The 18,454-nt window shown below is 30.2% G+C and overlaps 1 protein-coding gene across 1 annotated transcript in view; it reads right to left on the bottom strand.

Moving 5' to 3' along the window:
* The window catches only part of Alg9 (alpha-1,2-mannosyltransferase Alg9), a 50,113-nt gene extending 31,859 nt beyond the window's left edge, over window positions 1-18,254 (bottom strand). Inside the window, 7 exon segments of the mRNA XM_076494351.1 lie at window positions 880-941; window positions 1,226-1,388; window positions 6,321-6,391; window positions 9,108-9,242; window positions 13,810-13,951; window positions 16,449-16,598; window positions 18,193-18,254. Of these exon segments, the coding sequence (XP_076350466.1) occupies window positions 880-941; window positions 1,226-1,388; window positions 6,321-6,391; window positions 9,108-9,242; window positions 13,810-13,951; window positions 16,449-16,555 (680 nt within the window). The 5' untranslated portion in view covers window positions 16,556-16,598; window positions 18,193-18,254.
* Between the last annotated feature and the right edge of the window lie 200 nt (window positions 18,255-18,454).

Below are 18,454 nucleotides of genomic sequence, written 5' to 3'. Positions count from 1 at the left end.
TATTATCTGATTATATTACAATCAATTCATTGCTTAATTATATTTGTGCTTTCCACATCCAAGCTACAGATGTTTGTACCCCAGATACTTCTTAAGCTTTGATATTATTATGATGATGATGTTTCAATTATAAATAGTTTCATAAGAATATTTTATCAGTCAACATTTTCAGTTATTAATTTACTGGAAGTTGTAAAACTTCTGTATCTTCCAGACTTATTAATAAATCTCCGAGATTGAAACAATTTATTAAAAAATCTGTTATTAATTATGAGTTATTTTATTTATAATTAAAACCTTTAGCTTAATTTAGAAAAAATAAAAGTTATGCATTAGTTTTAAATGAATAAACATAATGCACAGCACCAATTTAAGACATATAAACAACCTGTCTACAGATGAGTAACTTCAGTATAGAATTTCAGTTCATTTGGATCTAAATTTAAGCAAATCAGTTAAATAAAACATTCCAGTAATTTATTCACTAACATATCCTGTCTGTGCATCTCAAAGTATTATATCTTAATTCCTTAAATACAGTCATTACATGCAATTAATATTAAATAAAAATGTAATTGGTCCATACTTATATTCATGGCAAAGCTAGTGAGGCTATCTGCCACCTTCCTTACTTTTTAACTACTGACCACAAGAAAGGCAGCAATTCAAGCAGCACCTCACCATCCATCAGTCACACTAAGAAATTTACTGTCACTTTTATAATGCCACTTTTATAATGTCTTCCACTTTTTTTTGGAAGACATTAATGCTAAAACATCAAAAATTAATCAAATTGATAAAAATTTTAATAAAGAAATAACAGTTTAAATAGTATTATCTTTTCTTGGTAAGACATTATCTAAACAAATAATTACTTACCCTAGAATAGCAACAAAAGGCCATCCAACAAGAGAGCTAACAGCAGTTGCTATTATAGCTATCTACAAAACATAAAATAAGTACATGAAATAGAACATTTAATGGAAACTACCATAACAATAACTCAACTTTAAGGTTAATTCAAAGTATTATTTGTTTGTATATTTTTTTAAAGTTTTGAAACTTGATGTTCTTTATTTACTAGACATTAACATTTCAGAAAACACCACAAACAAGACTGTATTGATTACTTGTACTAATTATGACTTCTAAAATTACTTAAAATACACTCTTACCTTAATCATTTATAATACTTGATTGTTAGTGGACAGTAGTCAAATCTTACCTCATACTGGTGAAGAAACCATGCACCAAAAGAAACCATTGTTAAGTACATGGTGAAGGTGCTTGGAAGAAAAGCTGTAGATGATACATACATTCCTGCTGCCATCAAAAGAAAGACTAAGGTCATTCTACCCACATGAGCACCAAAATGGCTACAAACTCCCCTGTAAGTGTGAAACATTTAAGGACTTAACAAATCTATGCTGTTCTGGGATAAAAAAAATACTATTCATAGAAGTAAAGTCAAGAGAAATGCTACTATTTGCAATCTATGTAATGCCTGGTTGAAAAAGCCAGAAAAATTGTGATAGATATAGGACATTATATGCTTTTTATAAGCTAATATTCTGCATTATTTGGTGTAATATTTAATTAATATAAAACTTCAGTAGAGTAGTATCATTCATATAAAAACAAGTGGGGTTAGGTTTCACTGACAGTCAACAGCAAAATAAAAACAGGTACTTATTATATATTTTGTCTTTGATGTCTATTCTTTACTTGTCATTACAAACATACCTAATATATAAAAATCAAACTTTTTTGTTTAGATAAGGTAAAATAATAACAACAATAGTAATTTTTCACAAGTTATGCTTGCAAGCAGCCTATCATTACTGTAATTAAATAAGGTAACTTTGGCTACACATTAGGCACTTGGCTGGAATAGGTGTTAGACACGGTTCAAAGTGCAATAAAATAATAGAATTTAAATAGGAACAGGTGTATACTGTTACATGTTTAAAGCTATTCAGGATAAACAAAAGTAGTATTACATTACAATTTGAAGTCATTCTGGAAAGAAAAAAACATAACTTAGACTAATTTCTTTTTTTTTTCCTGGCAGTTATTAGGCCAGTCAAATTGACCAACCTTATAGAGTTAGGGTAGAGAACATAGTACATCAGATATAGTTTTGCTGAACAAAAAGTTAGAAATTTATTTAGGAGATTCAGATATGCAAATGAAATTTGCAAATTTTTAGATGAAACAAAGTATTTTTAGTTTTAACATGAAAATCATTTTCCACTCAGAGCAGTCATAACACTTGAATTCCATATATTTACAGAAAAAAAATTAGAAATTTTTAGTGAAAGTACTGCATTAAAAAATTTGATTTTATGTCTACAAAAGACTTTACCCTTGAAAAAACTTCATTTGAATACATAAGAGAAAATATTAGAAGTTATACTATGGAAACTATAAAGGTAAATTTATGGTTCATGAATGTGGTTGATTCAGCTGAGACTGCAGTGAGAATGGCAAGTGCCAACTGATATAAAATGTTTGGCTTAGTTAAATAATTTCTTTTTTAACATTTTCAGCATCGGTCAGTTGAACTGATAATGTAACATCTCTGTACTCATTTAACCTCTTCAGAGATCTAATGTTTTTAACTTTCAATATAGAGTATATATCTTAACAAAATTTAGCAGTCTTTTGGTTAACATAAGTTAATTTGAAAAAAGGAATAAAATATCCTTTGTGTAATCCTTAAACACATCTTAAATGTATTTCAAACGTTTTTTTTTTCAGTAAAACTTTATATTTTATTTGTTATTTTCTCTACTGTAACTAAATGAGATTATTCATGTTTATCAACCTTATAACCATGAAAAAATAGAAATAAATCTAAATTACCCTTTTGTCTTTCTAGAATGACTTAAATTTTACTGTTCTCTAAACTGTGTCTAACTACTTTCTGTGCTGTTATAAATTGTAAATCACTCAGGACACGTGTAGCTTAAGTTGCACTATCTAATTACCTTAACCACATTTTGCTAATTTTACCTAATCCAATATCAACTAACCTAAAAAGATCCCTATTTTTAAATTTTAGTTATTTTTATAATACTAAATAAAAATAAACATAAAAAACAAAAAATAAAGCACTTACCCAATTTTCTTTTTTTTTCATTGATTGTTGAGGACATCTAAGCTTACTTTTTAATACTATTGGTAGTAATGTACTAAATAATTTTTATGTAATTAAATAATGCACCAAAGGACATGTATTAATAATTTACAAAAGCAGACAATTTTCCATATCTCTTGCAATCTTTCTGGCTTTCTATCTATGTGACAAGAACCATTACTAATTCATTTAAGCTATTTGTTACATATCTCAGTGAAATACTGTTTATACACCAAATGAAATTGACATATCTGCCCAGAACACAGCAGTATGCAACAAAACATTTGATAGATTACAGCCTTGACTTTCTTCAGTTAAATGTAATATATAACACTATGTAGCAAAATTTTTACTTTTTCTTGTTCCTGGGCAAAAAGTATTATTTCCCAATTACTTATGCCTAAAGTAAATGGAAAAAGACCTATTTTTCTCTTGAAACTTAGCTCTTGCAACCTGGGAAATAAAATTTTCAAATTTACTCATTTTCCAGAACATTCCAGGTAGATTCAGTGCTGAGTAACTGATAGAGAATTTTCTCAAACTTACACGAATTTTCAAGAACATTCTAGAATGTTGTAGAACTTACAAGAAATTTCTAGAACTTTCCATAGTACGAGGACTGTTCAAAAAATATGCAGACTGTTTGAATTGCGCGGCTCCAGTTGGTTCCAGGGGAATCTGCTTGATATCGCTAGGTTCGCACAAATCAGCTGATTATGACGCCATTTCCCGATTGCAGATATCTTCATTTGTGTATTAGCTACGCTGTTTTAAGTGAAGTGCGATTTTTTCATTTGGCGGATTTCAGAATGAATGACCTGAAGTAACAACGACTTGCTGTGAAAATTTGTGTTAAACTTGGAAATTCTGCAACTGAAACTTTTGCTATGCTTAACATGGCTTACGGTGATGTTTCTATGAAGCGTACGGCATGTTTCAAGTGGCATGAACGTTTTAAGGATGGTCGACAGTCCATTGAAGATGATGAGCGTCCTAGACGTCCTTCCACGTCAACTGACGACCCACATGTTGACAAAATCAACACCCTGGTGCAGGCAAATCAACATCTGACTGTCAGGGAGCTTGCTGAAGAGTGTGGGATATCAGTTGGATCTTGTTACAAGATTTTGACCAAAAATTGAAGATGCACCGCGTTGCTGTGAAATTCAGCCCTCAGAACTCGTAAGGTTTTGGCCAAACACTCGATCACTGTTCTTCCCCACCCCTACCCCTCTACTCACCTGACCTTGCTCCTTGCGATTTTTTCTTGTTCCCCAAACTCAAAGGACCCTTGAAAGGAAGAAAATTTGAGACGATTCCCGAGATTAAGGCAAATGTGACGAAGGAGCTGGAGGACATTACAAAAGAAGCATAACAGGACTGTTTCAACAAGTGGAAACACCGTTGGAAAAAATGTGTGTGTTGGGGAGGAGAGTACTTTGAAGGGGTCCCAGACCTGTAACTTCTAAATAAAGTACATTTTGTTTTATGACGTCAGTCCACGTATTTTTTGAACAGACCTTGTAATATATATACAGGGGCTCACCATCCACCACTTCAGTTTAGTTCTAGCTGCCTAAGTAAACACATAACCTATCTGATTTTATCAGAGATGGCATCAAGAAGCTGCAAGCATTCTCCAGACACATTCTGCTATGTATGTGGCCAATTTATCAAGAAAAGAGCAAAAAAGTACTCTGTGACAACATTTGCTAACATGTGCGAAGCCTACAAGGCATATTTTGGCATGCATGTTGGGGATCAAGACAAACCTTGGACACCTCATTTTATCTGCGAGCACTGCAAAAAAACTCTAGAAGGTAAGACGGACAATTTTTGCTTGCTTCAACAGTAAGATTTTATATTATACAAATTTTAGACCTTTTAAATTTAAATTTTTTTTTTAATTTCAAATAGTATAGAAAAATATCATGTAAAATATTTTGAGTGAACCTTTTACACATTAGTTGTAAATAAAATAAATTTATTCTTCATAATAACAATTTTATTTTGCTTTTTTGCAGGATGGTACAGAGGGGAAAAGAGAGCCATGAAGTTTGCTATTCCAAGAATTTGGTGTGAACCCACTGACCACTCAAGCAATTGCTACATCTGCATGGCGGACCCTTCCAAACATCGGGCTGGTAAGAATGCATCTGCTATCATGTATCTGGACCTTCCATCATCCATCGCCCCAGTGCCACACTGCCCTAAGCTCCCTGTACCCAGAAAGCAGCAAACCTCGGAAGAGAGCAGCAAATCAGAAGAGGAGGTAGACATTGATGATCCCAATTACAATTTCAGAGATGCAGCTGGTGAGAGAAACCCATACTACCAAAGAGACTTCAACAACTTGATCAGAGATCTTGGTATAACAAAGTCAAATGCCACGACTATATATGGGGATCTGACACATGAAAGTGATTTACATTACAGTTGCAAATCTCGAAAAGCTACTCACTTCTAAACATTTTTGTTCATTTTTGTATAACTTTAGTATAAATACATAAAATCTTGATTATTATGTTGTCTTATTAAGACCTTATGTAAATGAAAATGTGCAAATTTACCTATTAAAAAAATAGGTTAATTTCTAAATTTCATTATCCAGGTCACAAAAGCAAAGTTTGAAGGAAATAATGGCCATTTTCTGTACTTTTACAACATAAGCAATTAAGAAATAACACATAGTATCCAGGAACAAAACTTGTGTTACATAGTGTAATTAAACGTAAAAGAGAAATACGAACATAAGAGAGTACGTGTGACAGGAAGGGTTTTCTACTGATAGCTCTGTAACCATACAAAATTGAAGGCTATAACAGTAAAGCTTTGCCTGCACAATAATGATTCTAAAGTGAGTAATTTACATTAAATTTCTTACTCTTTCAAGGGATGATGGAAAAAATAGAGAAAACAAGATGTCTAAAAAAATACGTCGTGTGTTATACTAGCAGAATTTCAGGATTTTTAAAAACATTTGCTTGTAGAATTAAGAACAAAAAACTTGTACACTATTAAAATGTGGATCATTAGCTGAGATTTTAAATAATTGTATAACATAAATAAAAAGTGTTTTAATAAAATTTTGAATTCAAGAAACTGAAATCTCCATCATGTGTAGTAAAGGATATTTGGATTGAAAGAATTAACTAACTTATAATTTGTATAAAGCACTTACCTGTAAAAGTAGACTTCACAGCAGGCACAACACAAACCTAACAGGCATCTCAAGAAGTAGAAGACAAGGACCTGTTGGGATGGAGGTGTAATCAGTAATAAATTGATGTTTACATTCATTACTCTGTTTGTACTTTTTATATTTGGGTTGGAAAATATAATGTTATGTGACTACTTTACATAAATATTTGAGTAACTTAAATATTTTAGTAAAAAATGTACATAGAATTTCTATGGAGAGTAAAAGTTTCATTAGTGGTTGTTGAGGTTTACAACTAGAATTAATGCACCATGTGTTATTTGCAGAGCTTTCACATATGTTTGAATTTAAGTCTCACTTGCTATGCTGAGCACACTACAATTATTTAGATAAAAAATATATTTTAAATCCAGATAATAAAATAAACACTAGCTTGAGTTATTTACAGATTTTTGCAAATCTTGATAATGACAAGAAGCTCACCTCAAGTCCTTGGTATAAGGAACACACAGATGTGAAATTTAGAAAGACACAGTAAAATACCAGGAAATACTAAGGATTCTTGAAATTGGATTTCACACAACAAAAACAAAACACCTTTAAATGTTGCATCAAATTTTGATTTTACTTTTTGTTTTCACAATATGCAAGTCTAACAGCAATTACTATTGTTTATGACTTTAGGCATAGTTTCACAATTGCTGTAATTTAATTTTGTTTTACTGTTCTTTTAAAAGTGTCTAATCAAGAACTTTGGATGAGGACTATAAAATAGTTTCTGCCTAACGGCTTTGGTGTAAATACCCAGTGGAAGAACAGATAGTGTGGGTAAACAGTTTCATATTACATCACCTGATGTCTAACAGAGAACCTAGTTTCATAACTAATTGCAACCACATTTATTTAAATACTATGTTTATTGTCAAAAAATAATTCATATAGCTTTCAAATATGAATTTGATAAAACCAAATACATATCATTTGCTAATTAGATTGTACAGAAACTTCTGTAATTTATTTGGCTTTCTAATTAACTAGGTTTAAACATTTAATTACTTTAAAGATCAAATTTTTCTGTCCAAATTTGACAAGCTGTGATGACAACTTATTGGCTTTACAAAGGTCATGTAATTTATAATTTACTCTTCAATTGGTTGTAAATATAAACAGTAGCAGAGTCAAAGAGAATTATCATTTTTATTGTTGGTGTAAAATGTGCCTAATTGTCCCACATAAATCACTTAATGAAGTTTATTGCATATACTTATTTACATGAGATAGCTGAAAAAAAACATTCCACCAAACTTTTTCTTACTTATAAAGTAAACTGACTGTTTTTGTGTTTATATACATATTTCATCAAATTGACTATTTTTTGTGTTTATATATATTTCATCAATCTGTTTCTATGTATTGCCAAGCAAAACAAAAATAAAGGTCAAATTGCATGTGTAGGTGTGGAAGTGTGTACAAGGTATTGGAAACAACTAACCTCTAAATGAACAAGATTCCAGTGACTTCTTGTTTTGGTCTAACTTAACCCATGAAATGCTAAATTAACTCCATAAATATAGAGAAAAAAGACAGAAACAAACATTTTCTACACTTTGAAAAATTTGTACAGTATGATATTCTTGCCTGACAACTCGAACATTTCGAAAACAATAAGTGACACTTTTGACTGCCCCATTCATTTCATCAAACATGTACCTAGCTTAGTCTTTTCAACTACTCATTAAACCCTCTATTAACTTTGTTGCATTCATCCAAATTGAAGGCAAGTTATCCCAAATACTGACCATTATGTTTGAAAAATAAAACTGCCCAATTTGCAGGTGACTTCTACCCTGGTAAATCTTAAATTTGTCTTCTAATCCTTTCATACTCACCACTAAACATGAAAAATAATAAATTAATCCTATTTATTCCACTTTTGTTTTTGAATACTTTAATAAAACCATTATAATCTTTCTTTTCTCAAGAGAACATAATTTTAAGAGCCTAAACATATCTTCATATGAGGACTTTCACTTTTCTATTGGATAATGGATTGTCTGATGCTTATTTTAAGTTCTGTAATATTAATGGTATGTAAAAAAATCCAATTGTTTTATTTGTAATACATGTTCCTACTAAAGTCAAAGTAACTGAATGAAGCTTAAAGACTTTCTTACATCAATATTTTAAAAGACAAAATTTAAATGTAAAATATACAAAATGCAAACAATAAAGCTTAGTTATCAAAGAGTGGATTTTTTATATTTAGTTAATATACCTAGATTAGGACTAGTGTTGGATTCAGAAATTGTAAAAGTTGTTTATACACATCAGGTTAAGTCAAGTTTCACTTTTTAAAATTACACTAACAGACTCAAGAATTTGTTGAGTAAATGAAGCAAATATGAAATGGTTAATTGAGACTCAACAAGCTAAAATGATTTGTTGCATTTGTACTTGGATTTGTTAATACATAAATAATTTAAAAGCTATTATGACAGTGTTTTTTGGAACACTTTTTTAAAGAAATTTAAAATCTAACATTTTGAATCTCAATACAAGAATGAAAAGATTATTGATGTAATTGTAATAAAAACAGACCAAGTTTGTAAAATTTTTAAAAATAACAGGCAAAAAAATGCATTTTAAATTACTGATTCTTTTCTTTTTAAATATATTTTCCACAGAAAAAAAGACTGGAAAAAAACCCTTCTGAAACCTTTCTAAAACAAACAATAATTATCAGTTTATAAACCACACAACATAATGCCTCTTATATTCAATGAATAAAGTGGTGAGTTTGCTTCTTACTTTATTACTCTGAAGTAAAGAACTATAAAACAATCCAGGAAGAGCATACAACCATAGGTATGTGTATGAACGTATTGCATATACAGGAGAATATTCCCATGTTTGAAATCCTTTCCCATACATCAGGTAGTGTGTCTAAAATAAAAAAAAAAAATCTTTAAACTGCATTTAACGTACATCTTTTCAAATTTTCAACATGTAATAATATTGTGTTTACAGCACTGTTGACAGACAAACTATGATAAATATGTTCATGTAATTGTTATTATTAAATAACTTCTACTTTCATGAATAAATGTGTTTTATTACTATCATTCCTAGATTATCAATTACTTGACTATTTCAAGTAATTGATAATCTATCTAAACCTGGTTATATTTTTGTTTCTACAGATGATAAACATGACAATCTACTGCACTAGATTCACTGACTGATGTTTCATATTTATTCAGTACAATGTATGACAATATAAAATGAATTATTTTTAAAGTGTAAAAAAAATTAATGTTAGGAACAAGCATTTCTATCTCTCATGCAACACACCACATATATATTTACACACCAATTTTCAAGGTGCACAAACCAAATTCAGTAGAATAATATAATGTTCACACAATCTTGTTTTAGTTCCTTTTACACTTACTTCTTAATTTAAAAAATATATAAAAGAGTTTCCATCATTTGTGCTACTTGATACAGATATTTATGAGTGTTTCACAATAAAGTCTTACGAGCTGTATAACTTTTATTTCACAAAATGTTTACTAACACAGGAAATACTTATTGGTGATACCTTCATCCCATAAACTGCAGATAAAAGTTTATTCAAACAGCTTTTTTCTTTATAAAGTATCTTAAAAAATAAGAGCTATAGCAAAGCACTGCACACAGATATACTTTTATATATTCTTTTACTGAATTATTAGTTTTATTGACATTGCCAGACATAAATATTCAACAAAAACTCTGAGAAAAGCTCTCACTATAAAGAAAGCACACTACATTAATCTAGGTAAAGCACTGCTAAACAAACTTCTGTGTTGACAGTTTTCAATAAATAGTTTTAATTTTGAAGTTATAAATTTGCATTTCTAAAAACATATTTTCCAAGTAAGTTGTTCTATAATCGTTACTATTCACACCAGACAGCACCCACTGCAAACTTCTGGGATACTCTTTGCAAATTTAGAGTAGGATTATCTGTCACATTACAATATCTTCATGGCTGAAATAGCAAGCACGCTCTATGGTTGTTTGGTGATTTATAGAACAAAACTGAGGCCATCTGCACCAAACATTGTGTTAAAAACTCAATAAAAGTAAAATATTATAAAAGGCAAAAATAAATCAAGTCAAAAAATCAAATAAAGCTCCAAAATTTTGATAAAATATTCAAAGATAATTAAAAAGCCAATGACTCATAAAAATTTAAAAAACACTGGATGACAAGTGGAGATAGCAACATCAGTCAGACCCAATACAGACAGTTCCATCTGGATACAAAGGAAAAAAGTAGTAAATGTAGACTGTCTATTTCAAAAAAGCCTGTTGAGGAAGACACAACCCCATTGGTTAGGATCAAAGCATGGAAGCATACTGCAGAGATGGTTGCAAAAAAGAAGAGGTTATGCAGAGGCTCACTGAGCTCAGTATACAAACTCAAGACTGAAGAAGTGTGAAAAACACCCATGCTGAGCCAGAAGACCCAGATGGTGAATGTGGACCAGCATCTTCAAAGTAGAACAATAGACCCATAGTCTCATTTAAATCAAATGAGGGCACATAAAATCTTGAGCATAGAATATCAATCAATTCACAAAGAGGTGAAGGAAAGGATATGGAGGATGTTCAGAGCCCTCTTATACTTGATATGTAGCTGCTTGATGTGAGGAATGAACTTAAGCTTATGATCAAAGATTAGCCCAAAACCTTTGCGTTAGGGACCAGAGGAAGAAGAATATCACCTGTCATTTAAAAAATTATAAAAAAATGGACAAATGGCTAGGTAATCCATAAGAGTAGATTACCTTATACAAAATGTTATACATCCATCCACATAGTGTCATAAGACTTCTAAAGATCAATGAAGATAGAAACAAGATTATCTCTCTTCAGAAAGGCTTCCCTCATCAATGTTTCAAGACAAAAATATAAGTCCACAATGGAGCACTATCAAAAGAATCCATATTGGAGGGGCAAGAGAGACAGCTATTCAAAGCAATTAGAAGGAATCTTAGTATCCTTCCCAGGCTTAGAAAAAGGTAGAACAACAGAATTAAATCAACCATCAAGAACATTCTTCTGCTAGATCTGGTTAGAAACAATCAGAAGAAAAGTAAGAGAGGCAGGAGATAGATGATGCAAAATCCCAGAGTGAACATCATCAGGTCTGACTGATGTACTGCCAGACAAATGAAAAGTGAGCTTGGGTTCCACAAGTGTAAAGGAGCTATAACAGTCATAGAGATGATCAGCCTGATAGAAAGAAACAATCACTCTGCCTTAAATTTGATGGCTTAAATAGCAAAAGAGGAAGTAGAAGTGCTAGAAAGATGAAAAAAAGTTCTTGCCAAGAGTATTAGTGATTCTCAGTACATCAGCAACTCCCTGCCCAATGGAGAGTAAGCTAGAAAGAGGATGGAAAGCATACTTTTCATTGACCTTCTGAATCTTGTCACATGATGTTGGAACTGGTGGTAGAAGAGATGCTAGTTGTAAGCTTAATCCAAGGTTCCTTTTAACTTTTACGTCTAACCTGCCAAGCATGGGCACAACCCTGCCAGGAACCAATTCAGTTAGAAACAGTGGGATACCTGCAAAAGATATACCAGACCTGTTTTTCAAGCCTTTCGTGCCTGTTGGCAACATGGAGACCACCATGGGTGAGGATACCATGAAAATGTATCAAGGTTTTAGGTATAGAATGAACAGCTATGTAAATGAAAAATTAGTTTCTGCCTATATGCAGACATTAATAAACATAAGACTAAAGACAACAGGATCAAGTTCTGAGAGAGACAGAGGTGAAAGAGACCCAGTTGATCTGGTCCAACTTCCAGAGTTTTGTTAAATTTATTCATAACTTTTATTTCAATATGGATCTGTTGTCATGCTTTACACAACTGGAACAGTAGTCCTAGCATGAAAAGCAACAAATCACAGTAGAAGCCAACTAGCTATTCCAGTTGTTAATGTAACAACAAATGAATTTAGTGTCATATCTTGCACTGATACTTGAACTAGTTCAATTTTAGATTTTTGTCTCAGTGGAGTCTTGTTGGTCTACACTCATAAGTTTATATTTCTTCTGTTTTAGTTACTTTTCTTAAAAAAACAATACAACAAAAAATAGAAAACAGAGTACTCATAGCACATTCAAACTGTTTCTACTCAAGTAAGAACATTTTGAAATTTCCCTCTAAACCTTGTAGATTCTCACAAATGTGGGTGTACAAAAACAATTAACATCTTTTCAATATGCATTCTAAAACACAAAATATATCTCAGAAACTAGAAAGTCTTAAAATTACAATACTTCATTCATATTTCTAAGGACATAAATAGAATTAAAAATTTTTGTTAGCCATTCAAAGTTATAAATCCATGACTACAAGACATTTTTAGCAAGTGAATGCTCTCCAAACCAAATTCAAAAGGAAATTGTAAGTTTGATAAAGAAGATAATCTGCCTTTTTTTTTTATTTGTTGTAAATATGTCCATCAACAATGTGAAGTTGCTTTGTAAAAATCTTAAAAATCAGAGGGAGACTGTTTCTTGGATGGATTTAACAAATTTATTGGTAACCTAGCAAATAAAAGTAGCCTCAAATTTTGGATTCTTACTTGTATTTAACTGGTTGAGAACTGCAGCAACTTATTTTAGAAGTTAGAGAATTATGAAGAGAAGAAATTGAAGCTCAGGTGCATAATATGGCAAAAACACAGAAGTTTGAGATCTTTTAAAATATATTTTTGAAATTAAATTACAGATAATATAAAAATGTGAATTAACAGGTTCATGCCAAGTTTAATAACATACATGCATAATAAAACTGTTTAATTAAATTTTAAATGTAAAACTGTAAAATGTCATGACATACACTTTGATCTGCTTATATGGAAATAAATAAATGTTCCTTACTTTACCCATATATCAGCATATTCAGTTTGAAATTATAAAACATACTGTTTAATTGCTTTATAGTTACACTGGTAAGGATGTTCAAATTCCGTACAGATACTGTTGGATTATATTGGATTAAAATATTTGTTGCACAGATTTGCATATTTAGCTAAACCATTCAAAGACAGCATCAATAAAGAGTTTTGTTTTCACCTTAGTGTCCCCTGACAAAATACAATATAGGACTAAAACATTACTCTGTGTTATAAATACTAATTTAGGTGTGAAATTTGAAAATAAAAACTGTACATTTGGTTAGATTATTAATGACTGCTGTTAAGGATGGAACACATTTAGTGAAGTATTACCTACAATATGTATATTAGATGATCATTTTCTAACTTAGTATTTTGTATGTTTTGGGCACCTTTACTATGATACAATTAATTTAAGATATTTTTCTTAAGTTTATACTAACAAGATAAATTTATTTTATCTTCAATGATTTTATTCTTTGTATACCATACAAATAATGTAAACTCAAACATAAATAAAAAGGAAAAAAAAAAAAATCCGTACTGGTTCCCAGTAGTTGAAGGTTTCATCACAATCTGAAATATTACTCCATACTGCTGCACATAACCTAGCAGATAACAATGCTTTAAATGCTGTATAAGACGATGGAGTCCATGGAGCTAATATTTCTTCATTATCAGCAGGCCTACAAAAAAAGAAATACAGAGGTGAAGAGAAGCAACAATTCCAGTACATCACCTTTTGGTTCAATGCTACTATATATGAAAATATCATAACAGTGCAAAGTTTTGAAAATTTCATCTGGTGAAGCAATTCTACAAAATTTAGAAAACAACTATTTATTTCAATAGGAATTAGCAGACATGACATTTTAAAATTTATTTATTTGCTGATTAACAATCCACCACTATTTGCAATTACTTATTACCTTGTTCTGTGGAGCATGTAACCTCAGTATACATTTAGCTTTCAAACAGTTACATAGCCTTCTTGAAGTAATAAAAACCTTCCTATTCAGAGCTTCTGTTAACACAAAGCAAGCACGTATCCTGTAGTTATTGATATGTAGTAACATACATATAATTACACAAGTCCCATGACAACAATAATGAAATAACTGAATTTTGGATCACTAAATTATTAAAAATACTTTAATTTTCTTAACAAATATTGGCAAAAAGACATACATGTACATATACAGAATGTGTATGCACTAATAGGAATACCATGTTAATTATTTTGTATATCAAGAGGCAGGAACTGAATATTACATACTTTTCTTATTGTGGGGAATATTTAACTGTTATACTTGTTTAACACTGAGTTTAAAAAAAAAATACCATATACAAATAATGCCTCACAATAATGTTTCATTTCAAAAGGTTCTGAGTAAGTTTTAAAGGTTTATAAACCATGTTTTTCATTCCCAGAAAAATTTCTTGATTAGTGAATTTAAAAATTTGGGTTTTTTAGCCAGTATATTAAAACACCATAATATACCTTCAACATAAATGTACAACTGTTTTTTCTGAAATTTTGTTTACAATTTTGTGATATATGATGTCTCTGTACATGTATATTCATTTTATCATGTATTTAAAGTTATCCAAGGTAATATAGGTATAATTTACTTAATCATTTGTAAAAATGTTCATACTTAATTTTCTGCATAAATAATTAAGAGCAATGACAAGTGAAATTTTGGCAGACTTTACTAAATACATACATCAAATTTCTATCAGCAATATTGATAGCAAAATAGCTTGAGAATATTACTTGGAAAGCATGAGAGTGAATTGCTGATCATTGTAGTTAGGAAATCTAACATCAGATTTGCATCAAAACTATACAATCAGGAACACTATAACGAGTCAGTACAGAAAAAAAACAACTTTCTCCCTGCAAGTTATCTTTTACTCTTCTAAGGTACCTCAGGTATGTATCAAGTCATTTGCAGTCTTTAAAATCTGTAAATTTCATCATTAGTTATCTTTTTACAGGATCTTTTTTATTGAAAAATTTGCAGGTTTTAATTTTCAGAGTAGTAGTTCAAATGTTATTTAACTTTGTATATTACATCAAAATTTTCATTATTTTTTAAATAAGGCACACAACTTTGATCTTCAGCAGCTCTCATTATTTTTGTTAACATTATTCTATTAAAAACTATTCCTCCTATCGTTGAAAAAAATAAAATTATCCCATGTATAATATACCTGTACAGCCTCACACACAGCTTTGTATTTGACAATTACAATTTAGCTTTTTATTTTTACACAGTTATACAAAACTTTAAATCATAGCAGTCCATTTCTCCTATCTATGCAAATATGTTGAAAAAAGCTAGTGATAGAAATTCAAATAGTAACAAAAAGGTTTTGTTCTTTTTAGGTGCTGTTTTACAGAACAAGAAGTTATCTATTTTTGTTGATAGTATGTAATTTGTCCTGCAGTTATTTTATTTGCATTGTCCTTCTGTATATTCAACAGTCTCGGATAGAATATTGTTGGTCCTCTGTTTTTTGTTTACCATTTCTTGTATTTCTATATTTCCCATCATTTACCTTTCTTCCTTTTTCAGAGTAATAATATGCAAGTATAATTTATTCATTCAAATAATTTTAAATAAGAACAGTTAAGTTTTGTTTATCCTTTTAATTCTTAAATTATAACTATTGTATATTTAACTAAACATCTGGTTAAAAATTCTATTTACTCTTAAATAACCTGGTCAGATGTTGGGCAGTTTAATATGCATTTTGATGACACCATGAACCACAAGCCCAGCTTATCTCTTACATTTTACTAAAATCCCAAATAATGTGGTTGTAGAAGCTGATGAAGAATATTTTACATAGATTTATGACACTTAACCCTATAAAGAAATAGGTCCTTTCACAAAAAATAATATGCCTAATTTCACAAACTACAAATCTTTCTAGATTATGTAATATATTCATAGATATAATACTTTGTTAATTAGTAATGTTATTCAAACTTTCTGCTGGCAATTTGTTATTTTGCAAGCTATTTTATTAATATTGTAATTCATTATTCTACAACAGAAGAATTAATCTCCTACATATTTAATATACAATAAGTAAATGTAAATACAGTATAACAATAATGTGGTACAATGAAACCAAATAGATATTAATATCAATATTTAGTTAATGTCTCACACTGCCTTCTTCTGGTGAACTATTTGTAGGGCATTTTTATTGTTATTCTTCTTATTTGGAGCAGCCAATTTTCTTGAAACAGCTCCTCGACTTCTTGCTGGGGCCATAATTTGATCCCACTCAAGTTTTTATTTTTGATACCAAGATAACCTGTAAAAATAAAAATAACTTATTATAAGACCAAAATTTTATACCTCATGTCTAAAAAGGGAGTAAATAAGCTTATGGTTTCTTAAGAGAGGAAAAAAATAAGCAAATCATTAAATAAATGAAATATATATTAATGATATTATTAGGGTTAACTACAAGTAAATGCTTCTTTTATCTTGTAGATTTTAAAACTACTGAATTTAAATTCAATGAAACAGTTATATCTTCTACAGCAAGCTGCAATATTCATTCAGTATTTCTCATTGTTTTAGTTGGTCTTTGTATTATTCTACTGCAGCTTGTCATGCCCATAATCCTATCAACTCAACAAGTTATCAACACAGTTTATGAAAAATACTAACCACTTAAATATTTTAAAGCTTTATTACACTAACTGAAAACTTTTTTTTCAACAAAATATCTTTATCTTGGCTTTAAAGATCATAACTTACTACTACTATTATTGGAACTTGTATTTTTTATCTTTTCTATGCAGATAATCTAAATATTAAATTATTTAATAAATTACCCACAGTCCTTCATTTTAAAATTAAGAATATAATAAATACTAAGTACTTCTTCATAACTTAAATACATTAAACAGCATACCATTTCACTGGCCTGAACTCTTGTACTTTTTCCCATGTTATTCCTCCCAAGGCTGTAGGAAGGTTTAAAACTGCACATGGTGTTTCAAATGAAGCCTACGCAGTTTTACAAAGTTATAATAGCATTCTTACTTTTAGTTTTACATTAAAAAGAACTAAAAGTAACAGTGTCACTTTCTCCAGCTGTGTATTATTTACATAATTTCATCTAATTGAAAAATAAAATATTACTAATGTTATTGTTTCTTTGGATAACTTATAAAACTGGCAAGATCACTTCATTACATTGTATTCATTTAAAGGATATATATTGATAATCTAACGATTAATTGACGAAAATGCCATCAAATAAACTGGATAACAATTATTCTTGCTTTAACTTTTAAAGATCTGAAGCACAAGAGCTAATAGTAGTAGTAGGGGCAGCAGCAGCTTTGATACAAACAGTAGAGGAAACTCGACTTAGTCTTGCGTGTTTAGTTAAAAATATTTCCCGATTATTATGCTTAAAGCTAAACTTTTCCGTGAGAGGCCTATGCCTACACTGTGGACGGTGAAGTGGTAGTGTTGATTCACCGTTGTGTTGGAAATAGTGACTGCACAGGTAATGGAGTATCTCTCGAAAAACAAGGAATTAGTGCCATGTCTTAGCCATAATTCAACAATCAGGATCACTTACAGTTTCCAATATTTATTTATACTACAAGAATTTACAATAATTATATGTACTGCAGAGCAGTTCAAAAAGTGAAGATTCTCTACTACTTTTCTACTAGTTTAACAGTACACAACTTGTGAACTTTGTTTACACCTAGATAAAATATACTTTACAGGTTAAATAATGACGTAATTCAAGTTATTGAAAACAGTAGCGACAACAGAAGTATTAATATACTTCCTAAAATTTAAAATTACTCTGCTGCTTAACGTAAATCACAAACAGTATTACTATTAGTACATAAGAAAACTTCTCAAGTACTACTTACACTATACATGTAACCGCAACTTGGGGTTATCGCTAGATTAATTTTAACGACCTCTAGTGTACAATTACTTAACAACAATATTAATCAATCATACTTCACTCAAGACATTAATATTAGGCCGATTGTATATTTAACACTACATTAGTTACCTAGTGTGTATGGAATTTTCAAAATTTAGAAAGTGTATAATAATAATATACAAACCACACTAGATTTAACATATCCACTGCTGTCCATATCTCTTCAAGCCAGTTGGGATACA

Source organism: Tachypleus tridentatus, chromosome 1 (assembly GCF_004210375.1).
Source record: "Tachypleus tridentatus isolate NWPU-2018 chromosome 1, ASM421037v1, whole genome shotgun sequence".
Taxonomy (NCBI): Eukaryota; Metazoa; Arthropoda; class Merostomata; order Xiphosura; family Limulidae; genus Tachypleus; species Tachypleus tridentatus.
The sequence above is the reverse complement of the archived record's forward strand: the minus strand, read 5'-3'. Positions and strand labels throughout refer to the sequence as shown.